We start from the raw sequence: 25,668 nt of genomic DNA, 5'->3' as shown, positions 1-25,668 counted from the left end.
AAGACAAAGGTGGTACAATGAACAAAGGCTTTGAAAGATATATATTATAAGTTGGACAGAGTGGACAATGAGGTAGGCAATGAGGAAGGAAAAGTGGAAAATCAAAATAGAGTTTAGGGAAGTGTGTAGACTTAGATTAGTCACACCAGTGTTGTGGTTTCAGACAGGCAACCACAAAGCACTTCCTGTCCCACAGAGACTTCCTTTCTGCACAGATTTTGTAGTCACAGTGTCCTCTGGACTTGTTTCCTAGTCTTCCCTGTTACAGCTGCACTGCTTCCACGACTTCTTGGATTTTGCTCACCGTTTATCTCATTCATTTTGCATTCCTCTGTATTTGTAATATGTGCATGTGTGTGTGTGAATGTGGGCTTGTGAAATACTTGACACACACAGGGAAGGCAGAGTCTGTGTGGCTGGATGTGTCAGAGAAATATCCCACCACATACTTCTACATCTGCAGCACCACGGGGACAAAACAGGGTGTGAGGAGGGCCAAGAGTGAGTGACACTGACGTGTCAGTACTCAACACACCAAACTGTGACACGGACAGAAGATGAGTCCAGAGTTGTCTAACCTTGACTGTGTTGCTCCCATGGATTCCCAATCACTGCCTGACTGACTAGCTTACAGCTGATGAAAACGTTGGTGTTGTTTACAACCCCAGACAAATCTCCACCTGACTCCAGCCTACTCTTGCAGAGTTATCAGTCTTTTCTCCTCAGGAGCACATTATCATAGCGTCTCATACCACTTTTAAAAGTTAATGAAAAGCAAGGAGAAGCAAAAATTCTCTCAGGGCAAAGAGAAATTAACGACACCTTCCCTACGTGATCCACATTATGAGCTGCTCTGGAAAATAAATTAATTATGAAGATTGCTCATTACTGGGTTGGACCATGAGGATTTACACTTGTTTTCCCTCTGACAGAAAGATTCAAGGGAGAGAAACTACAAAACACACAGTATTCATTCTAATGCGAGTAAGCTTCCTTGAGTTATGGCTACTAGATCACACCTGTGCAGACACTGGCTGCTGACGTCAGAGGACAATACACAAAATAAGAAAAGCATAGTGACTCAGCATCTCGGAGACTAGATACACAAATTGCTGATGCAGTGTTGAGACATAAGCCACTCCGTGCTGAGAAACTTGCATTTCCCTGTGGAAAGCTAACAGGTCAAAGAGAGCAGAAGTGAAGCTGCTGCAGGACAGCGAGCACAGGTGGGGTCAAAAGAGCCAAACTCTGTCAGGACATGATGGCAAGGTGTCTGTGGATAATTAATTAAAACAATGCAATTAAAAACCCATCAGTAACATGATGCATTTTCACAGGGGTGTGGATACCCCAATGTGTTCAGAGGGGAGAGTTACATTATTTTACCCACTCAGGAATAAGACCGAAGTCAGAACATATTATAACTGCTTTATATGTTACCCTTGAATATGGAGTAATGTTATGTAAACTCCCTCCTTGGGATCACTTTAACAATCTGTGTGTTCTTGACATAAAGACCCCGGGAGCCCCCGTGGATTTACAACTGAAGGGGGAGGACTTAAGGGCACACACACACACACACACACACACACACACACACACACACACACACACACACACACACACACACACACACACACACACACACACACACCACCGGCCTGGTTATGGCCTAATAGGCTACTCGAAATCACTTGGACTAGCCTTATTTACAGCTAAATGATACAGTCACGCATTAGTAAAGGGTAATATCCAGGGTTTAAACATTACATGATTCATCATATAACGCATTAATGTCTGTGTACAGCCTACAACAACCTTACCGACGTGCTCATCAAACGCGCTGGATCACTATACCCGGTCACCAGTCCCTGTCGTGTATGAAGCAGTCTGTCATCGTAGCTTCTTCACCCATTAATTGCCATTAAAAAACCCCGGATTCAGGAACTGGGTGGGTTTTTCCTCTCCAAAGTAGGCAGATCGCTAAGTACAAGTAGAGTATCCGAGCTGCTATCGCCTTTCAAATCTCGGTCACCGATCCTTTTTTCTTGAAGTGTTTTTCCGATTCGTGCTGCCTCCTAAAAGCGCCTGGTCTCCAGATATCATCGCGTCAATATATGACGGTCACATGAGCCCGATTAATATAATGCAATCATTTAAAGTGTATATGAACGAGGAAGAGAGAGAGGGGAAGGCGCTGCAAGACGGCAGGGCTGGAGCGGTAAAGCTGATCCGCTATGGGATTAACCGACGCGCAGGCAGGCAGGCAGGCAGACCATACAGGCTGGATTTGGCCAACAAAATACATGCAAATTGACAGCTGCACCGATCCCCACCCCGCAGCCGGCCGGTTGTTTGGAGGTGGTTGTGGCGGTGGGTGGGTGGGTGGGTTGGGAGAGGGGGGGTTTAATTTATGTCCAAACACTACCACTCACAACTCTGCCCGTCGATCTCTTGATAGATGGCTTGTGAGGGACATGATCGCACACGCCCAGTCTTTGCGTGCGTCGAGCGCCACTCCAAGGGGCATTAGTGCACGCGTGACAGTTCCGTGATTACATCTGGCAACATGCGTCCTAAGACATTAATTCATTTCAGTGGACGCAGAGGCTGAAATCGAGTCGTTATTCAGGCTATATAAACATTAGAGGAAAACACCACGCGCCTTGGCTTCAATTTGCAGAGTCATTCATAGGCTACTCAAATGATGTAATGTTCCCCAAAAAGTCCCGGGAGGAACCTGATATCCCCCCGGCAACAGCGGTGACAGAAACGCCCTATATCACACACTATCACACGGCGGATGACACCCGCTACAGCTGTGATCAGATGGACCCCCCCCCCCCCCTCCAACCTCCCCTCCTCCTCCTCTCCCTTCCCGACTGTCAATACACAATTAACGGTCAAATATTAAAGTCACCGGCTGCCTGGATAAAAAAAAAACCTGCCCCGGGAGACGAGCTAAAAGTAGCCTGGATGCAACATCAGTGCCATTTAATCCACTCTATATATACTCACTGCCATCATCTGTGTAGCTTCCCCCTCCGTGTCTCAAGACATGGTAAAGTGTACAATCCCAGCTGTTCGACAACGGTGGCGGCGCTGACTTGTTTCACAGCAGCTTAATTCTAAGGACGGGAGGTGGAGGTGGTGGTGGTGGTGGTGGGGCTGTCTTCGCCGGAGAAATTACAGAGAGCCGGTGGATGATTCAGTACAGTCATCGCTCTGAGTGTAGTCTGTCCACAGAGGAGCCAGTCGGAGTCTGGGGTCTTGATTGAAAAAAAAAAAAAAAGAAGAACGGAAGGAAGGAAGAAATAACGGGAATGGCTTAAAATCCCAGCAGGTCAGCGTCTCTTCCTTCTTCTCCTCCCCGGCTCACACAGACAGATGCCCGGCCAACACTTCAGCCTGCGCTCCTTCTCTCCCACGTCAGCTGGAAAAATGAATAGACTCGGGAGTAAAAGTGCGTCCCCCTTATATTGTGAGCTTGCGCACTGTTTGAGAGCTGTCAAACAGCCGGGCGGCCTTAGTTTGTCATTCAGTGATTACTCAGACTCCCAAACTAAACGCAAAGAGAAGCACAACTACTGCTGCTACTGCTGCTCCGTGGCGGGCACAGGTCTTGTGCTGGTGGCGGCTCTCATATAAGCCCCGGCTCTTTGTCGCAGCCTGCAGCTCCGAAGGAGAAAAGTGACGACGACAGAACACAACTAAAGCCCAACCTTCTGCACCCACTGACCTTGCAAATAGCAGGGAGAGAGAAAGGGATGGAGAGAGAAAGAGAGAGGGGAAACTATCTGGGTAAATTATTAAACGCACTTCAGGCGTTCTCAATTTAGAATATATCTAGACCGCTTTTCTATCACACATATATATAAAGAAAAACCTCAGGGATCTCTGCTGTGGCAACCAGGGCTGTCATTTTCATCTTGCACTGAATTGCCTGTTTATTGTTACACCTGTACAATCTAATGCAACCCAATGCAACAGTCCTGCAATAAATCCTCCCTTTCAGACAGATGTTATGTTCAGTTTGTGTCACACAGGGGTGAATTCATCTGTTGTAGACTATGACAGCTAGGTGGGCACAGACAGCAGGTTGCATTCACCGTTTAAAGGTAATCACAACCACAAATAATCACACTTTTATTGTAGAAAAATATAGCGTTAGTCTATATAATTTAAAACACTGTAAAGGGCAAGTTGATCATCAAACACCTACATGAGCCATCGCAAACTGTTTGGAGACTTGTCTATTAGATTAACAGAGCAGTACCAATCTCCATCAGTGCAAGAGGAGCTCACCGCCTCTCCGACAATCTATACACCATTAGAGGCTCTCAACACTTCTGACGTACTTCCTTTCTCACAGACTGTGCTTTTTAGTGCTGTCCAACATTATATGACCCATCTACTGCAGCCCAGTGCAAAACAGCAACCAAATACAGCCTGGAAAAGTAACAAGTATTAGCCCTTAGTTTTCGAATTACAGTAAAGATATATAGGCTATATTACTCAATAACTTAGATTACTGTAGGTTTATCAGTCCACTAGTCCAATGAGGCCACCATGTCACTTAACTGATTCTCAAAAAATAAAGATAAAAATGAAAATGGCTGCTTTTCTTGAACATAATTGGCAGAAAAAAGAATATATTTGAGCTTAGTGTTTTTTTTTTACTGTAGCTATTTTAAGGGCTTTGAGAAATTGCGACAATAGGGGGATGTCAGCTACACTGTCTGAGCTAAAGAGGGGTTAACACCAACAAAGCATGATATCTTCATGTTGTATTCTGCCTCCTCTTGCAGCAGCTGGTAATTTACATAGCCCCAAATCGGAGATCAAATCAAATGTCAGTGATAAACCAATCTCATCCACAGCAGTTTCTGATCAGATGCTGCATCTGCATCTTTTGAGGCATAACCCAAACTACTGGAAATACCAAAGCACCGACTTGTGCTCCAATAATGTTGTTGGGTCTTCAGCCTACACTTGAAACTGTTTTAGGGATGGGTGCTGTCTTCAGATAGGGTGTGTTGAATGCATAATAGCAGTACAAAGGAGTTTATCCATAAGAGAGCAGCACTTTGAAGACCCATGGATGAGCCTCTCCTCACGCTATAGTCGGGACAGCACCAGTGGGGATCTCCCCAAAGAGGAGACAGCAGGAGTCCGGCTTATTACTACAACTCCATTCCCCACTGCTGCTTTCAACTCTCTTATCAGCCCTTCCACTCCCCCTTTCTGCTTTTCCTCGCCAATTCCCAAAACATTAATCGGTCATAGTGAATTAAAGCAAGAAGTTGTAGAGTTAACTGGGTGCCTGTGGGGAGGATAAGCTACCTTTGGGTGTTTTATCAGGGAGAGAATGTGAGGACTATAAGTTCATATGCTCACCAGGCAATTAACTTATCATTAACTTGTCAACAGGAGGTCGATATTGTTTAGGTCACTCTTGCGCGCAGTTTGCACCCTTTGATGTTTCCATTTCCCTCTAGCGTCACAGCCTCTAAAAACAGTTTTTGACATAGCATCCTTCTCCTCAGTGAATTGTTTCGCAAAACAATAAAAGCAGCAACAAGCCCAGGGTCAGGAGGGTCAGATGAAGACATCCACCATCTGTCACATCAAAGATCTCTGATCCATGTCTTCATCACAGCTCGGAGAAGAAGATGACTCTTTCTGTACTTTTGATTGAGAAGGTGGTCAAAGAAAGTTCACCATGCAACACTTCAGGCACTGCGGATCAATCACTCCTCTCTTTTTGTTTTTTTTTCTTCTTCTTCCTCCATTCCACTAAGAAGCAGAGGTGTGGTGTCAGTCAAAATGCCATTCAATGGGATTTACCAATCACCAAGGGGCAGAAACATGTGGAAAAACAGCCTGGTCTAGATCTACAGTATCTGGGAAAGCTTTGCTCTATCTGCCTGCCTAACAGTCTATCCGCAGCAGCTATCTGGCAGGAATCACTGAAGGCCCATTACTGACAGAGAGATAAGGCTGGAGAAAAGAATGCTCCTCAGATAACACTGAAAAGTCAGGGAACATCTTCCTCTGCTTACATCTGTCTCACAGGCATTTAAAAAACACGGAGCTCCTGACAGTCTGTGAGAAATTGAAACTGTCTCTGCCTTGTCAGGAACTCACAAACTCTAACGGATAGACACTGAAAGTGACCTTGGAGGATCTTCTCTCTCCTCTTTGGCTCTCACTTTTTCTCTCTCCCTCTCTCTTCTCAGGGGCAGAGGGGAAAAGCCAACCTTGAAATAAGACTCAGGCCGAAGCCAAATGACAGAAAATTAAGCGTCACGAACTTGACAGCAGTACAAGGCCAGAGCTACAGATGGGAAATGGCCTACCTGGTTATGAGAAACACAAGAGGCCAGACAATAGACTCAATACCCAGGTCTCTCATGTCATGTCATTTTCAGATAAAGAGGAGCCAAGCCCCATTGTCATAAAAGACAGCTTTATATTTCTCGCATATCTTTTCAATGTATCCCCTCAAACACCTTTACCACTTATGTGCCTCCCTATAGCTTCTACAGATTATCCTTACTATCTATTACCCAATGCCAAGAGTCCAATGTACCCTGCTCTAAGAAAGTGCTGCATAAATGCAAGGGTAAATGGAAAATTGTAAAGATGTACCAGTGTATTACTGTCAGTGAAAGATTTCTCGTCTGTCTTGTTCTGCCTTGCAAGTAGAGGATTTTGATAAAAGAATAGAAAACCTTTTTAAGTTTTCTGACTGTTGAATTCTGGCATAGATACATTTCCTGATCATCACAGGGCTTAATATGTTTACAACCCGAGTTGAAGAGGTAATCTGGCCACATTGTACTATACATTCTACTTTCAAGTGACAACAGACATAATCTGCATTTTACTTCATCATTATGAAGAAAATGTTTATCACTTTCGTACTTCTTTCATGCAGTTTTGTGGAAAAGACTGGATTCATAGCACAAAAGCAGACTGTGAAATCAAACAGAGAGAAGATAGTGCTTTTGTTTTCCTCTGTAGCTATCAGTACCTTTCCCCTGCAAGTGGAAGTGGTGGATGATGGAACAACCAGAGTAACTGTTGAAACCCTTTCGGTAAAATAATTTAAAAAAAAACATTATTGGAGAAGGCAAAGACGGAGGTGATGTAGAGTGATATAAAACAGCTAAAGCATGCGTGAGTTTGATAAACCCTGGGCTTATCCACTAGGCCTGACTCTGCACCGATGCAGTGGCCAACCAGACTTTATTGGTAAGTCTGACTTTAGAAGTTTCAAAACCAACATTACTAGATCGTTACCTCAACCAGATGTTTTACTGTATTTATCATCGATATCTGGTTTTGTAGTTCACATGTGGCTTCATGGGGTACTTTCTTGCTTTGGACAGTGGACAGACTGATAGTGGTAGCCATGTTCCAGAAACAAGAGATTCATCACCAAATGATTAACAAATATGTGAGCTCCATACCTACCTCCAATTATCTCCTTGCATGGCTTCACATACCACTGTTATGTGAACAACACTCAACTGTACGTGTTGTTCCTGACACATGACCCTGTGGTTTTCGGTGTAGATCTCTGACCACGAGGCACCATCTCCCAGTTGTGCCTCTGCACTATACAGCTTAAGATAAATCTGATAGTTAAGAACACCACCCAACTCTTAATCAAAGCCATGATTATTTCTGGCCTTGATTACTGCATTGCCTCTATGGCAGGCCTCCCTTGATGCAGAGGGATACCCTTATGGTCCACAATGCAACAGCCTCTCTGCTCCTCAATCAGGCGGAAAGGGCACATGTCACTCCTCTACTCATTGATCTACAATGGTTATCCATAGCTGCCTGAATCAAATTCAAGTCACTATTGTCTTCACAGTGACCTCTGAGTCTGCACCACATTTGAACTCAATCATAAAGCCTTTTGCTCCGTCTTGTCCACTGTGTTCCTACACATCATCTAGCATTGTCATCACTGCACACAAGGCAATCACAGGCTGTTCTCATCTATGTTTTCCTGACAGTGGAAAAAGCTCTCAGAGCAGTCATATCCCTGTTTATCTTCAAGACTCATCCTCTCCTACTGTAACACCTCGAACGCCCTAATGTGCCTATGCAGTTTTGTTGCACTTATTGAATAGATGTACTGTAGTACTTACACCAAGGTCTCATATTGCACTGAATCTTCAGTGTTGTCTCTTACTTGTGAATTACTTAGAATAAAAATGTCTACCAAATTGACTATAATCTCTTGCATCAAGTTTAAATGAACCATAAGAAATACACATTAATGTTATTTAGTGAAATATTTTCTTCTTCTTGCAATAGCATGTTGCAATAGACAGATCATTGTGACTTTTTGGCTGATCCAAACCAACAGCCAAATGTCAACTAATAGATACATCAAGGTACATCATCATATGGATGGAAAAAGCTCAAACAGTCCCTACGGATCTAGTCACTTTTGTATCATTGGGTTTTGTATGTATTTTATCTTCATTTCGCTATATACTATTGTTAAATGTTGTATTATATATATCTGTGTATGAGATGAAGATATCAATGAAATCAAATCAAATAAACTTAATTTGTCCCACCAGGGGAAATTTGTCTTGGGCAAGGGAGTTATGACAGCTGCCATGTACATGTAAAACATCCATACAAAATATATAATATACAATACACCAGTAACAAAGGCAAACAAATCCAAGAGAAGAGAGAGAAAGAAAGTGTGGGGTGCAATAAATAGAGTAAACATACTTATGATACAAATTCAAATAAAAACATACTTTAAAAAATCTAAAAGAAAGAGCAAGGGATGTTTGTATAAGCCAGCAGGTGGACAGGCAAACCGGACGTAATTGATATGATTGACTGATTGATGGGTTGATGGGCAGGGGATCCATAGCCATGGCCTCCCCCCTGCCCACACAGGGGAAGGATTACCACTTGCCACTTATGTCTCCTTTACCAACCCCAAAACATCATCAAACATTCATCCTCATCTCCACAACCATGGCCAAAAAAATAATATTACTCAATTGGAAAGACAGAACAAAATTTCACTACAACATTGGTACAATCTACTAACCCTTTCTTATTCCTTCTTCTTTACTCTATCAACCTCCGTATTCTCTGTTTTATTTCCAATATACCCAATATACCTGCTCGTAATTCCACCCTCCAATCTCAGTTTTGTTCCGTCCCAGTTTGTGTGTTTGTTTGTTCTGTAACTTTCCTGCACATTTGTTCACTGTTTTTTCTTACTGATCTTTTATAATGACTGTATGTCTATCAGTGCAAACAATAAAATACAAAAATAAAAAAAAGTCAACATAACATTTTTCACAGTTACCTAATGCAATAGAAGTTATTGAAGGGAGAGATACCACAGTATAAATGGCATGGCAAAATCTCAGAAGTTTGACAAATCACTATTCTACTCTCAATACCATTAAATCACCAACTCTATGTGGACATGCACCCCATATTTGCTGTACACAAAGTGCCAAACCAAGCAGCCCATGCCTTGAAACAGCAGCAGCAGGATGCAGACTGTGTGATGATGAATAGAGATGTCAGATAGCCACAATAGAGGTCGGACCCTTAACTGGCCGACTGACCTGCCGTTCTAAATAGAATGGGTGGGCAAACCATTGAGACTGGCCATCAATCTCTTTCCCACACACAATGATGACTTACTCCATTCAAATCACTGGGTGAGTGAAGAGGAGGAGCAAAGAGGAGTATGTGTGAATTTGTGGGTGTTCTCCATTTCCTAGGCAACAGGCATTTCCTAGACATTCAGATGTATGTACAGTCGTGTTTGAAATCGGCTCATGAGGCATAAAAATGCACCATCGTATCATGTTTTTGTAATTGTGTTTACACAATTTGTTGAACCTCAGCGCCTGAATTGGATTGCACCACTAATACCTGGCTGTAATATATTGATCTTCCCTTCCATACTGTATATCCAGCCAGCAATTTCACTTGCTAACGAAGTGTGAAATGAATTGTGAGAGCAACATCTTGTCCAATGTATATACAAGCACTCACAGCTATTAGATTCATTTGAATTGGAAGCACGTCAGGTCACAGTCTGCAGTATAGTGTATGCAGTGTACAGCTTGTCACCCGGCGAAGACAGACACAGACTTACCAAATTTGTTTAATCTAGCTCGGGTTTATAGAGGCTAAATGGATTGTTCAGTGGTAGACAGCATTTCACACAGCTTTGCATTCATCATGAAGCCTTAAATCCAAACTTGCAATTATAGAACAGACCAGTATATGTACATATGGGCATAACCATAAAGGAAGTGTGTGTGTGTGTGTGTGTGGGGGGGGGGGGTAAATGTGCTGAAGGAGGAGGAAATTATATCACTGAAGGGGAGGAGGAAGAGAATTATGAGGAAGGTGAGGAAGATGAGAATGTTGCTAATCATAATAATGTCGACAATCACTACAGAAATCAGAGTGATTACAGCCATGCTTGTGCTGATGAAAACGATAGTTTGTAAGACTATTGTTGTGAGTTGCAGGGGTGATCATGATGACAAGCACGATTAATCAAAACCATTATGGTCTGTATGCATCTGAATGCAGACATTTCACAAAATAATAAAGGGAGAAGCATTCTCGCTACAGTCGAGAGCTGAGAAATCTGTGAGAAAAATGAATCCTAGCAAAAATCTCTGTGCTATAGGGAAGATAAACTCAGACCCAAACTCCCTGGGGGGGGGGGGACTGGGACCAGCAGAGTTGGGGAAAGTCAGCCAAGTCGTTAATGAAGTTATGACCAGAGACACCACTGTGGCAGGAGATCATAATCGCCTGTACGAGTGGAAGGGCCGAGACCAACTACACACCCATTTAGTCCATGGCACACGAATGCTAATTAGTGAGAAAGAAGGGGAGGTTTGTAATCTGTTCAATTAGCCCAGTCTGGAGAGGCGTCCTGTGGGGCTGAGGAGAGACTGAGGCCCAGGATGGCGTGCTGTTACTGAAGACCATTTTCATGAATCAAAGGGAAGAGACCTGAAGCTTTATGTGATGGCCGTGGTGAGATTTAAAGCACTTTTCTATACATTTTCAAACCTCCCACACCTCTGGTATGCTGGATGAATTTTAGGTCATATGGTTTTTATCTTCTCTTACTCTTTATGTTTCCCTACACCATATTAGCTTCCCCTTTTGCTCTTTCTGCAATGTGGCAGAAAACCTCCACAGCCGAGTCAGATATGGAGACGGAGACTCTGAGAATGTGTCAGGTCCCAATCCCCAGTCTTTCTCTCTCTCTCTGCTGCCTTCCTGGCTCGCCTCCACGGCTGTTTCTGTGCCCTGTCAGCAGTACAGCCAGGCAGAGATATGCATCCACCCTGCCCTGTGCTCAGCTCCGCACCATGCAGTGCGCAGATGTCCACACAATTTACTGCCCACTCCAAATTGGATCACTTCTCTGGTGTTTTGTGCAGTCCTCGCACCTGCTGTTCTCCACCTTCTCTCATAAACGGCTAAACATCCAGAGATTGGGGGGGTGAGGAAGCGAGGCCGCCGGAGTTGATTTAAGGAGCAAATGAAACCAGGAAGGACTGAATGAGATAGAAAAGGGAATGGTGAAAAGTTGATGGCCAACATGAAAACAGGAGGCTTCTCTCCAGTTTTGCAGCGATGCCTTTTCCCACGTTCACACATCTGTGAAAAGATTCCACCTCAGAGCACAAGGGTTGCAGGTGAAACAGTTTTCAGTACCAGCCAAGCATTATCTGCTGATGACCTTACAGCTTGTCTCAGTTTGACCTCGGAGGCAGCCATGTCGGCCAGGTCACCAGAGAGTTGTCGGGGGTTAAGCACAATCTGACTTTTGATCATCTGCGCTGTGACAGAGTGACAACTTGAATTTATACCCGAGTTGAAGGTGTGTATAGATCATTATACTGTAGTAACAGGAGGAAAAGACACGTATGTGTGTGTGTTCTCAGAGCACTTGGGCATGTAAACCCTGAGAGACTGAAGCAGGTGGTGGCACACTGTCTAGATCAATTATTGATCCTTCCTTGGACTGCTAGGCGTGAGATACTGCATCACACTCATCGTCTCAGAGCTGGTGAAAGAGAAGTACTGAGCAGCCCCCGTGTTGTGTTGTGCTGTGCCATAGGGGTGAAGCGCAGCTGTCTCTTGTGGCACAAAATACATGACAACCCCATCACCACACAGAATGCTGATGTTGGTTATTCTAAAAACCTCCTGGTTATGTTTGTATCTTAGCTTTTTAAGAACTTTAGCAATGGCTACGACAGACTGGTTAAGCTTGGGTAACTAAAACTACTTTTTTCAGTAATGCAAATACTGAGGTTTTACTAGTGTGTGTCTGATAAGTATTCTAGTTTCTGGCATGAAAATCAGACGTGGCTAAAGCCGCAACCCCCACCCTGACCTCCACACCCTCGGCGTCTGCCACACTACAGAAAGGGCAGACTACTTCCTGCACTGGCACTGACCACTGGCATCGGACTTGAACTGTGCCCTGCAGATCAACTATGAAAATGGTTTCCAGGGATACTGCTAAGATACATGCTGTCACTTGGGCACCGTTTAAAACAAATACACATCATACCACAAACTATAACCAGTGCCATACTGTATTCTTAAACACGCACAAGCATGCAAACGTAAATATTGATTTACATTCATAAAAATGTTAAAATGTGAAAAGTTCCTTACTGTAATTGAAGTTGGTAATTTAGTCTTTTGTTTGAACGACAAAAAGCACTAACTAAAGACAGTAAGGCTTTATCTTTCTATGTAAACATCTATTTTGAGGTATTAACCAATACTTTCTCTTAGACTACCAATTCTCCACACCTGCTATGTACTGTATTTAGTTAAATATGGTATAATCATGAGCGGTCCGCAGCTGAGCAGTAGTTACATTCAGCTGGTTACTGGCCTGTACAGAGAACAATCTGCAGTCTTTTGCAGATTGTAAAACCTTTGTTCATCACAGTCATGAGAGGATCACTGCAACTAACCCAGTTCTTCATTCTGCTTTTGGCTGCAGTTCCTCCATAAGGATTTCACATGTCAACTCTACATAAGCATTGTGTGTCTCTTACATTTTCTTTTGCTGAATATGAGAAACTTGAGTCTCTAAAGGTTTTCAACTGTCATTTCCTTAAATCTGTTTTTGAGCAAAATTCTTGACTGGGCGTCATTCTCATTTTAAATATTGTATACACTTTAAACTGTCACAATATCTGTCTGTGAAAGAGGTTATGTTAGGTTTTTCCTCTCATATTTTCATTTTTATATTACCTTTTAAAAAATATATAATATAATGGTATTTAGGCTGTTGAGTATCAGTCCTTTTTATATAATTTCAGGTAATAGCCAATCGAATTGTTCCTTAGTTCCTCGGAGCATGCAAATCAAAATAATTACCCTTGGCCTAATAGTGTGCACAAATTCATTTACTGTCCTCTCTGCTCCTTCCCAAATGCAGCAATAAACATACTGTAATTTCCACTCCAACTACTAGTTTTGCCATTTCAATCTGAAAATCCTCCACCTCTAGCAGTATGTTCTTTTGCCTTGGAATAATTGCACTTCCACAAGGCTTTTTTTTCTGAATACATTATCAGGTGTACATTCTTGCATCCTTGATACATTGTTCCACAAAGACCTGAAAAAAAGTCCATTTTACTTGCCACTCCTCTGTTCACTATCATGTCACCGTGTAGTCTACCATTCAGTATATAATCTTTGAATCAATGGCTAAAGCCAGGTTCTGAGGCTTTAGTATTTCACAGCTTTTGTTTATTGTTTTTTTTCCTGCAAGTGCAGGGTAAAGAAACCACCACACAGCGTTTAACAGTTTCCCCTCTCTCCAATACATTTATTAAAGGGACAACGAGGAATTTTGGAAAGTGAAGTGTTTTCACACTACATTTACCATGAGCCTCCGCACGCATGGTGAAATTGTTGGACTAGCACAAGACGGACGAAAGCGAAAACATTTGCCAAGAATGTTTTCATTCATCAAGAACGAAAGTCGGAGGTTCAAAGACGATCAGATACCGTCGTAGTTCCGACCATAAATGGCGATCTGGCGGCATTATTCCCATGACCCCCCGGGCAGTGTCCGGGAAACCGAAAGTAGGAAATGCTGGGCAAGCCGACCACTAAATAATAACATCAAAATAACTATCAAGACAAAGCGATATATCTATCGAAAATGGACCCATTATCAAGTATGGGTAACGTAGATTCATCCACATTAATATGAGACTCTTTTATAACCAAAAGCAAACTCCTCGGGGACTCTTTAAATGCTGTTTCCTTACACTTCTGTGCCTGCAGGACTCAGTCATAGGAGGCTGTGGACGTATGCATTTGGATCATTCTCACTTACTTTACATGCCAGAGCTATTGAAAGTGATGAAAACCTAACTGATAATTCTAATGCAGCACATTCACACACCTCATTGTAATTTGTAGATAGAAGACACATTCAGAGATTAGTGATGAAGTGATGAAGTAATTGAGGAGACAGTTTAGGAAAAAGATCAGATTATTGCAGTTTAAATCATAATAGCCTTCTTTTTCAAGTGGATTATATAATACAACAGTGATGATTAGTACTAATCCATGACCACAGAGCATGGATAATGGAAGAATCGGTGAATAGACCGCCAGAGTTGGTATGAAATGATGGTTTGGTTTTCGTAATTACATCTGTCATTTGTTAATAAAACCATTCTGAGGAGACCAGGGTAAATATCAGACCCGCTGGCACTGGCTTGGCCATTGCAGCTCAGCAGGTGGAGTGGCAAAGCAAATAAGCATAGAGCCCCGTTTTAATGTGCAGAAATGAAATATATACAATTATAATGATTCTGCTCCAGAGCAGTGTGGGGTTTCTTCTGTTGAAAAAAAAAAAAAACACGAAAGAAAAACTCATTTTGGAGGTTTGAATATTTTCTCCATTGAACAGTCAAAAGGCGATCCAGCCCGAACCACTGAGAGAGCCATAATAGTAACCAGCCACTCTTGCAAAAGATGGATGCAGAGAGCAGAGAGCGCCTGGAACTGAAGAGGGACAATGCCACCTCAGCCAGAATGCACCTTGAAGGGGCCTTATCCCCTCTGTCAGGATGAGCCCCCCCCACCCCACCCTTCTCATCACTACTCATGTGCTCCCTTTCATTTTTCATATTTCTCCTTCATCAGAACGCAGCAAAACACTTGTGTGTCTCTTTTTACTCCTCTGTATTCTACTGTACATTCACCGCGTCTCTTCCTCTCTCTCCTCCAGGCCATCTCTGATGCTCCATGCGGAAGAGGTTGTGAGGGTAAATAGGCACTGAGGGCATCAAGCCCCCAGCTCCCTGGCATAGAGGAGTGTGTGTGTGTGTGTGTGTGTGTGTGTGTGTGTGTGTGTGTGTGTGTGTGTGTGTGAGAGAGAGAGAAGTGGGGTCATCATCAGACTATTGGCAAAACCAACCTAACAAAAGGAATCAGTCAGCAAATGGGCCTTGCAATAGAGTGTGTTGAATCATTCAAAAGCAAAACAACAGGGCAGTTTCTGCATCAATAAAGCAGCTAAAAGGTGAATGTAAGCATTTGTGCTTGGGTGTGTGCACGTCCTTGTCAACTTTGTGCTGCATTTGACACAGTCAGCTCAGAAAAAAAACAGCAGATAATATAAAGGAGGTTTCTCTGTTGCAGCAGATGAATGGATTCAGACATTCGTAATTCATAGAAAAGTCCAGTCACTGGGTGTTTATGAGGGGAGGTCTGTCAGTGTCTCTTAAATAGAGGATAAATGCTTGATACTGTCTGCTAACCCCATATTTGAAAGCATTGCTTGTTCATGAGTAGATAAATTGAATTATGGTTTATACTTGCGTGTGTTATGTAGGAGGGTGAGATGAGGTAGGAGGTAAAGACAGCACAAGGCTGCGTTCATTTTATGTAAACATGCTGCAATTTTAATGGACATAATGTCCTCAGCAGGCGCCCCCCCCCCCAGTGAGGAACAGAGGGGATGGAGAAGGGAGGGAGGGTGTAGGAGGCTTTCAGACCACTTTGCTCCTTTGAATCTGTCAATTTTGCCCTGCTTTTCCCATCCTCCCTCTCTCCTCATCTTCCCATCTTCTTTCACCCAAGGTCTACTCATGCATGTTATCACGAGGCTGGCAGCAGTGGGAGGCTACAGAGGAATTCTTACGCCCAAAATGCTGCCCCATCACCATCTACCCCTCCACCACCATCACATCTCTCCTCTCCTCTCCTCTCCTCTCCATAGTGACAGGCTGGCTGTGTTCTCTGAGCTGGAAAAACTCTCTGATAAGCAGAGCGGACTTCAAACAGGTGTGACAGGTTTGCATTTCTCCCACCACCAACTGACTTGGTCCCCTCCAGCGGAGCCAAATCGCTGCGACTAAATCCACAATCCTGTATCCTCACCTGCTGCTGGCGCTCCATTATATGCCCCTGCAGTTACTGGGCCGCTCAGGGCCGTATCCCAGATATGTGTGCCAGTCACCCAGTGATTCTGCAGTGATGCTGATGACAACCCTACACTGCAATTCAACAGCTAAACCCTTCAGACAAGTATCCATGACTTGGTACGAGTAGGCATGCCTTCACAAGAAATGTAACTTAGTGAGCATAAACAAATGAGCTGCTGGGCTGATACAGTACATGTTACAGTATATGCATGAGGAGGCACCGCTTTGTAGCCTGTGGTGCCCGTATCCAAGTGTTTGCTACATTCATTCATGAACATTTCATGCAATGTGTGCAAAATAATAGGTGGGAAAGGAATATAAGTCACACCCACCATAAATGATCATCCTCCAAGCCAGAAACAAAGGTTGTTTCTATCTTGTTTTAAAGCAGTTATTTAAATCACACCAAAAGGGCTTCCTTCACTTGTCTTTTTCAATTTGCCCCAAAAGTCAAAATACCAGACAATCATATTTGACATATTGAAAAATACTTGGTTGAAATTGTTGAAAGAGTTGAAGAAAAGTTGGCTTAACAGCAAATTGCTGAAGAAGTGCAAAGAAAACAGACTTAGTCACCAAACTGGGACATGCATGAAGCATCCACTGAAGTTTCTTTAGCACAAAAGATATTAAAAATGGTAGCAGATGAAAATATGCCATCCATGTGGGCTGATAAAACAAGTGAAATATTCCTCAAGTGGATACATGAAACAAACATAAGTTATCATCATCTTCTTCTAGCAGTAGTGGATGGAAGCTTATTGCATTTTTCCAAATTTGGGTAACTGCACCTACATTTAAATACCAGAGGGAACTTGTAACTACTTTATTGGTACCTGATTTATGCAAAAAATAAATAAATATATAAATAAATACACTGTGAATTGCAGCCTGTATCGTAAAGTGTTACCCTAATTTGCCCTAAATTTGGATGGAAACAAACATGGCTCGTAATAAGAGCAGAGTGCAGATGAGCTCATTCAAACAATAAAGGGGTTTTGTTTCTACAGGTTCAGAGAGACGAGGTGCTAACAGATGGCAAAACAATTACGCAGCCAAAAGCAGATGATTTGCTGAATTTATCATTGAAAATCTGGGTATTATGTTTTCATGCAATACAGTGATGCACACAATCACCGCATGCTCAGTTACTTAATCTGTAGTAAAATAAAATGAGAGACCTAAAAGTAAAAGTAAATAATATGAAGCACAGAAGTAAATTCATTTTGCAGCAGCCTTGTGTTGCTTGTGCACAATTTAGTCTAGGTAACCACAGTGTGTAATGGTGTGGCACTGCAGTGGCACTGCACCTGTTAAACCAGGAGCTGCACAGACACACACACAGGGAACCTGTCTATCCACCTGCAGATGATTATCCTCCAGTTTAAAAGAACTTGTGGATGACATAAGCGGTACTTGTATGAATTACACATAAACCTTGTGTTCATTTCAGACTGTCTTGCCAGCCATTACTGTTTAGTTCACCCTCATTACAAATACACACACACACACACACACACACACACACACACGACTCAAGTTAGCCTTAGCTATATCAGTCTCTGCACATAGTTACAACAACAGCAACATGCATTTCCAGAAAAAATTGAATAATGCACAGATAATCAAATATGGCCTTCAGACACAGTACAACACTTTTTTCATCGTCTCAACAATGACCCCCTCCTTTTTTTACACTAATACCTTTTCTTTCTTTCTTCTTCTATGTCTGCCACACAGCACAGTCTCAATGGTCTATAATCACTACTCTTGGAGAAATGGAAGCAACAAGGAAAGAGCGGAGACTACAGTGAATGGACAAACTATTTCTTCAAGAGTAGGGATAGTTGTTTGTTTCCTCTCTTTTCTCTTCTTTTTTTTAAACTTTTGAAACCTCCTACCTTACACAAGGACACTGAACAGCAAACAACATGGTGGAAGAATGTGGCAGACTTGTATTTGTTGCTCTGAATGTTTATGGAGATTACTTGAGAACATATCAGTTATTAGACAGTGAGAAGAAAATAAAAGAGCATACAGATTTATTGAAAGAAGAAAGAGAAAAAAATTCACAAAAAGATCTCACTGATGTGGCTTTATGCACAAGTGACACACACACATACTTTTGCAAAAACACACACAAAAGCAAGCAAATACGAGAAGAAAAGTTGCAAATCTCGTGGAAGGTGACTATGTAACAAAAGTGGTAAATGTAGCAGATTCGGTAACATAATAACATGCAAGGATGGAAGTGACAATACATTAGAAGCAAATGCAGAAAGGAAAAAACATGAAAGAAAAATGCTGGCAGAGGATGATTCAGAAGTGTACAGCAGAGGTGAAGAGGAGGGAAGAGGGAGGAGGGAGGGTGGAGGACAGGAACGAGTTTTGAAAAACTTCCAGCATCCCGGCGCAGTGTGAGCAAGGTGAGGTCATCTCCTGGGGAGCTGGGGCTGAATTCTAATCACAACAATAAGGTCAACAGAGTAATCCCTGTCCACTGAAATGTCACTGTTCCCCCGCTCTGACACGACTCCCCATGCACAGCATCACAACAACCAGCCATCGATCACTCGCTAATTAGGAATGGATGAGGCCTGCTGCATGCTGTACAGGACACCAGGAGGGTCACACAAATGCGGAAGAAACTACACACATAAATATACCGCCTTTAAACGCACACATGCACACTTATGTGACTAAGTTGTTTGTCTTACACACACACACACACACTCTCTCTCTCCTGGGGCAGGAAGTCAGGTGAGTAATCTCAACCTGAAATGAGCACAGCCTGAGAGGAGAGGAAATGGGACTGCGAGATAAAAAATGATCGACCTATAACACAACGCACATGCACAAACAAAGTAGGAAAGTCACAACATTTTATTTGGATGAGTGGTGCTCCTGGGAAAGATTAGTGTGTGACTAACTAACTTACTGCAGTGAGAAATTGGGATTATGGATTTTCATCAGACTGTGATTAGACTGAGAACATGACCAGAGAGTGAACCGCTGACCTCCGGTCCAAGCTTAATCTGCTTTTACTGTTGTTACCATAACTCAAATGTTTGTTTCTGTGCGTCTGAGATGACAGAGGAAGTGCACCTGTGTGTGCTTTCATGCCTGCAGGAGCAGTTTGAACAGAACATGTGAATAACATCTTATATTACAATATAGAAATGTGCACCGGGTAAAACCCACAGGGGGCTTACCATACCAGTAAAAACAAATAAATGTTGATGTTACGTCTGACAGATGTCATTATTTTGAGCTTCATTTTTGTGAAAGAGCATTTTGTGTGTCAATTCGATATGATACGTCTCAAAAACCCACTAACCTCAGCTGCCAAGATGCTATTCAGAGGCATTGTAGTGACTTCAAAATGCTTCATCAAAATCACTTTTGATGACTCTATTACATTTTTGTGCAGACGTTTTTAATGAGGGAGTTTCATGGTGATGCATATATAGTATTTATGACATGTATTTACAGTTGAAGCACCGCAATACCATATAATTGCAATTGTTCCTATTGCAATAACATGTGATACACTGCAATTTATTACCTGTTTGCAACTGTGACGTATGTTCTGGACAGACAGAAAACATCCAATACTATAAAGTTGTTCATCTCACTTAAAAAATAGGATTGTCAAGCAGGTGATCTGACCAACACAGCCATAAAAAGTACTCTAGTATTTTAGTACTAAAAGCTGCAATTTACATGATAAAAGAATGATACTTACAATACAATACATTTTTTCCACACAAAACAATGCATTCATTTTGCTGGATCGATTTTTTCCCCCCAACTCTAATGTATACATGTGATATAGTGCATTTTCTGGAAATTCAGTGGAGAGACCATGTACAGATAAATATAGGGCTTCAGTTTTTGGCTAATGCAGATGGCATCTGAAAAATTAAGACTTGATGCAAAGATGCAAAATCCTGGAAATCTATATTGGCATAATGTATTCATATTTGCTATAATATTGTTTGTCTGTATAAACAGTTAAAGGCAATTAACACATTTATAATGTTTGAGGCAAACACACACATGGTCACACATGGTCACTCAAACCAACAGTAAAGAGAACCAGAGAGACGTAGTATGCTACGCCATCTTGGCTCAGCCCATCTAGACTGACATCTAGATGGGAGTGACAGTAGTGTCATTGCAACAAAGACTGAAACTGCAGCTCTAGTATGTGAGTGTGTCTGTCTGTGCATGCTTGTGTATACAGTAATGTGTGTGGGGAAATATGTGAAACAGTCTGTGCAGGAGGCCCTGTCAGACAGACAAGAAGTAAAGGAAGAAATGACAGCGAGATGCAGTTGCAAAACTGAGGAGGAAATGCCTGGAGAGAAGAAGCACACACCAAAGATGCAGGTAGGAAAGCAGCAATAGGAGTTGAAAGAGAGGGAGAGAGCAGCTTAATATAAAAGGATGGAAGTACGGAGGATGGAAGAGTATTATACTGTACACACAGAATTTTATGAACCTGAAAAAAACTTGTTTTTTTTTAAAAGCTGGGGGCATAATGGCTTTTAATTTGCACTGAGTCTGTATTCACATCAGCATTATTCAATTCTGTATGAAGCCATGATTGATGAGTCTGGCTCTGGTGACATTATTAAACTGATCCAACTCATTAACATTTTAACTACCTGGGTGCTTTGGCCAGAAGGGCAAAGGAAAGAAAAAAGATGCTAATGTAATGCAAAGATTATATACAGTCAGAGGTTTTATTCACTTGGGTGACGCATTTTCTTCATCCTGGAGGTGTTAAAGTGTAAACTCATATTCGCAGTGGACAGATCCACAACGTGTTACATTTTGATGGTGTCATCAGTGTATTTGTTATTCCCAAGACAGCTCTATCTTTCACCTCTATTCTTCTGTCTCGCCTCTTTCAGTCAATTACCCTGAGCACGGTTTTATAATATACAGACAACCAGTCTGCTGACCAAGACATATTATCTATGCATCCACAGAGGATCACAAACAGCAGCTTATTGCTCATAAAATGCACACACACATACACACACCTCTACCTACGCAGGACTTGTTTTGCGTTCAATTATCAGCATGTCTGTGCAATCTAAAACAGCTTAGAAATAGATCTGAGTGCTGCAAAAATGGACTGTGAAATCTGGCCCCCGAAACCGTGAGAAACAAAAAAGCGGCAGCAATACATATAACACCGAGCACAATTATACCACCGCCGTCTGCCTCTGCAGCTCTCAGACAAATGGATAGGTAGATTAGTTTTGCACTTGACTGGTTTTGTCTGGCAGCTCCAGTCGATGTAGGTGTCACACGCTGACGACAGGGCCACCACTTCCCCAGGTCTGCTCACGGCTAGACGGACTCATTTGGCCTCCTGCAGGGTCTCTAACTGTCACCTATACCTCGACTTACTGCAAACTGGAAATACAAGAAGGCATATATGGATCTATGAGAGGAACACGGATGGAGATGTGAGGAATGAGTACAAGGATGGATGCAGTGATGGATGAAAAGAAGGATGTGAGGAAGAATGGGTGATTAGAGGAAGGATGTGGGGCCACCGGAAGGGTTGGTGATAGAAATAAAACCTTCAGTCAACAGTATGCAATCTAAATGTATTGTGACATCCTTAATAAAAACACTTATCTTTCAAAAACTCATCGGTATTAATATTTTCACCACATTGAGTCCTTAGAAGTGGTCAGATAGCAATAATGGCCACAAGTGTAGCTGCAGAGCATTATGATGTCACAATGAAGTCGACCCCATCACTGCATTTTATCCTTATACATAAGAGTTAAAGGGAAACTTTGTTTTTTTTCAACCTGGGCCCTGTTTTCATATGTTTTTCTGTATACGTGAGTGATGGATAATACTTTTATTGAGGTCGCTGCAGTATTGAGCCGGGCAGGCAGCCTGCAGCCCAGCTAACGCTCTTCAACCGGGCAAGTGGCTCCCGTCAAAATTCGCCCTATAAACGTGCATTTTTTGCACGCTGACAGGCTCAGATAGTTACAATGAGTGTCCCACAACATACTAGAAAGGAGAAATGAACGTGTGTCTCTACCTTCAGCTGGAGGTCGCTGTTTGTTGAGATCTGTGTCCAAATCTCACCACGCTAGAAATCTCGTTCTGAAATCTCGTGATAACTTGCGGCAAAACACTGATGAGGAATACTGTTACCTGACTGAGGTGAAGAGAGACGACCGGAGCATTTCCAAATTGTAGCAACAAAATGTTGGGCTACTCTTCGTGCAACTTTCACAGAGCTTTCACAAGTTGGGCTAACAGTTAGCTGTGCTACAAATGGATGCTGACACTCCTGTGGATGCACTGCGCCGTGCCGACCACAGGGTCTGCAGTGACCACTTTGACCGGGATGACTACTGCCAGTCAAAGAAGAGACGTGCTAAAGGTAGAGACACACATTCATTTCTCCTTTCTAGTATGTTGTCGGACAGTCATTGTAACTATCTGAGCCTGTCAGTGTGAAAAAAATGCCCGTTTATAGGGCAAACTTTGACGGGAGCCACTTGCCCGGTTGAAAAGCGTTAGCTGGGCTGCAGGCTGCCTGCCCGGCTCAATACTGGAGCCACCTCAATAATTGTATTATCCATCACTCACGTATACAGAAAAACATGAAAACAGGGCCCAGGTTGAAAAAAAAACAAAGTTTCCCTTTAAATTGTGTCATGAGTGCATGAATGGCTGATAATGTGTTTTAACGGGATAGTTCAACATTTTGGCAAACTGGCCCATAGCCATATAGTCATAGCAACTCCGTCTCGTAACGTTAATGTTATTATCTCATAGCGTGGTGAATGTGCAGGTCACAACTTGTCCGCGAGAGCGTTTTGGAGTTGTTGAATTGTGTATTTGATGAGGGAAACTAAGAAATCCCATTAGTAGCGTAGCTTTGAGCAGCTCTGCTCCGCCGTTCTAAAAATAGCTTACACCGACAATTAAAGGTAACGAACCTACTGCTATGACTATAAGGATTATGGCAATGGGCCAATTTGCCAAAATGTTGAACTATCCCTTTAAGCAGTTGACCTTTGACCACCAAAATCTAATCAGTTCATACCTGTATTCATTTGGACATTTGTCTCAAATCTGAAGAAATTCCCTCAAGGTGTTACTGAGATATTGCATTCAGGAAAATGGGCCTGACAGAGGGAGAGACAACCTGAAAACAGAACGCCTCTGGCCCTGGCTGTCGCCGCTGTGTGTGTGGAGGCATAGAAACAGCTCTGCACCACTGCCATTAAAACACCCAAAACACCATATCTATCTTTGTCTATGAGGGAATACTTTTTGGCTCGTTCTCACCGGCAGAGTTGAGACACTTTTAGGACCTATGCCAAGGGAGTGTTGTTGCTGTTGCTGAGGCTCACAGTGTCCCCGACGCTTGAATAAAATACTTTCCTTTGATTTGCCACCCATCTTGACAGTATGAAAACCAACGCAAGAATATATTTAATCTTATATCACAGTATCAATATTTTATTGATTTATTCCCCAGCTCTCAGATAAGGGGCAATGATGATGAACGACACCGTATAAGTCAAATAAATGTGAGGAGGAATGCGTGGATGTATGGGAAGATAAATAAAGCACTGCACTGAATTAGGGAAGAAAAAAGCAGCACAGGAGAAGTGGATGAAAATAGATGACTCCAATAAAGTCGGCAAAAAGAATCCCAATGAACCACATGGCCTAAAAACTATGCAGCTTCTAAGCATATACGTCAAGTCTCCCTCTCGCCCTCAGAGAGTGTCTGTCCCGGACTCCCGGCCCCAGTGCAGACAGGTGTAGCTGCAGCCCGCCCGATAAACACTGTGGCTAGTGTTTCAGTGTCCTGTCCCCATGCTAAGAATAGTCAGCCATGTGTCTGAAGCAGCGTCCTCTCGGCTCACACATGCTGCATGATCTCAGCTTGCAGACAGCAGGAACCCAATGCATCGCCCATGTGTTTATGTACATCCACACAGACTCATGCGTGCGCAAACACACACACACACACGCCCCATCTTGAACTTTATCTCAGCCATTCCACAGCGAGATTCTTCTCCTATCTCCTGTTTGACTCCTTGGGCCTATATGTATCTCTACTCTTGCTCCTGCAGCACCCAGAGCCCCCCCCAGGGGACAACGGGGCTGCTGGGTTGTCAGGCTGCGGAGCCCTAAGAGGCGGGAGGGATGACAACGTGTGTCCCCTCTGGGACTGGCGAGGGACAGGAGAAGATAGGAGAGCAGAACAGAGGGATGGAGACGGAGCGAAAGAGGCAAGAAAGTGCAGAAGTGAGAGGAGTTATAGTGTGTGATGTGATTTAACCCCACAAGGTAATACAGTACTGTATGTGAGTGAAGACAGAGAAGGAAAGTCCTAAACTATCTTTCCCCCCACCCCAATTCCCTTTTCCTCAAAGTGATATATTTTCTGCCTGTCCCAGCGGATATGGAGCACATACAAGCGATATCGTTCACTTTAATGCTATCTCTACTACAATTCCCTGATGAGAAAAGGGACAATGAAACTTTATAGTGTGAAGAGAAAAGGGTTTCTGTCTGGTGTGCTGTCATAGGCCTTATTCTGTCGGGCCTGAGGGCTCCGTTAAATACACAGAGACAGACAGGGACAGGGACGCTTCAGAGAAAAAATGATTTGGCCTTGAGTCAGTCCCAGTAATTACGAGGAAACAAAAAAAACAAAAACAAACTAGGGTCAGAGGTCACTGATGTCAAATCAAACCTGACTTTGAAGAGACTGGGTAGAGGAGGCAGAAATGTCCCACAGACTCTAACTCTGACGAGGAACTGAGACACCTTCAAGTAGATACATAATGTACAGTGTCTGTCAGTTTATTTGAGTTATGTATGTATGTGTGTGTGTGTGTGTGTGTCATTTGCCTGAAGCCTCAGCGCTGGTCGGTCTCTCTCTGGACCCCATCTGTGTAACCATAGTGATTGAGCAGTCTCCATCTCTGTGCGTTAATCTAGTCTTCCCTGTGGGCTGCAATATGTGTGTGTATGTGTGTGTGTGTGTGTGTGTGTGTGTGTTTCTGTTGTTTTCCCAAAGGTAACAGCACACAGGTTGGTGATGCACTCATTACAAGAGCTCATTAATTTCACTTAA

The 25,668-nt window shown here is 42.8% G+C and overlaps 1 protein-coding gene across 4 annotated transcripts in view; it reads right to left on the bottom strand.

Moving 5' to 3' along the window:
• Window positions 1-25,668, bottom strand: part of schip1 (schwannomin interacting protein 1) — a 239,723-nt gene that overhangs the window by 39,311 nt on the left and 174,744 nt on the right. The window contains exon 1 of one of the 4 annotated variants that reach the window (XM_085796338.1): window positions 3,019-3,629. The exons of 2 other annotated variants lie outside the window; for them this stretch is intronic. In XM_085796338.1, the coding sequence (XP_085652464.1) occupies window positions 3,019-3,027 (9 nt within the window). In that variant the 5' untranslated portion in view covers window positions 3,028-3,629. Of the gene's footprint in view, window positions 1-1,823; window positions 2,310-3,018; window positions 3,630-25,668 lie in introns of those variants that run through there. One more of the 4 variants, XM_085796337.1, reaches the window with a different exon arrangement.

The sequence above is a fragment of the Trachurus japonicus genome, chromosome 13 (genome assembly GCF_045865225.1).
Source record: "Trachurus japonicus isolate A0001 chromosome 13, Traja_1.0".
Lineage (NCBI taxonomy): Eukaryota > Metazoa > Chordata > Actinopteri > Carangiformes > Carangidae > Trachurus > Trachurus japonicus.
This window is presented reverse-complemented; position numbering and strand designations above follow the sequence as displayed.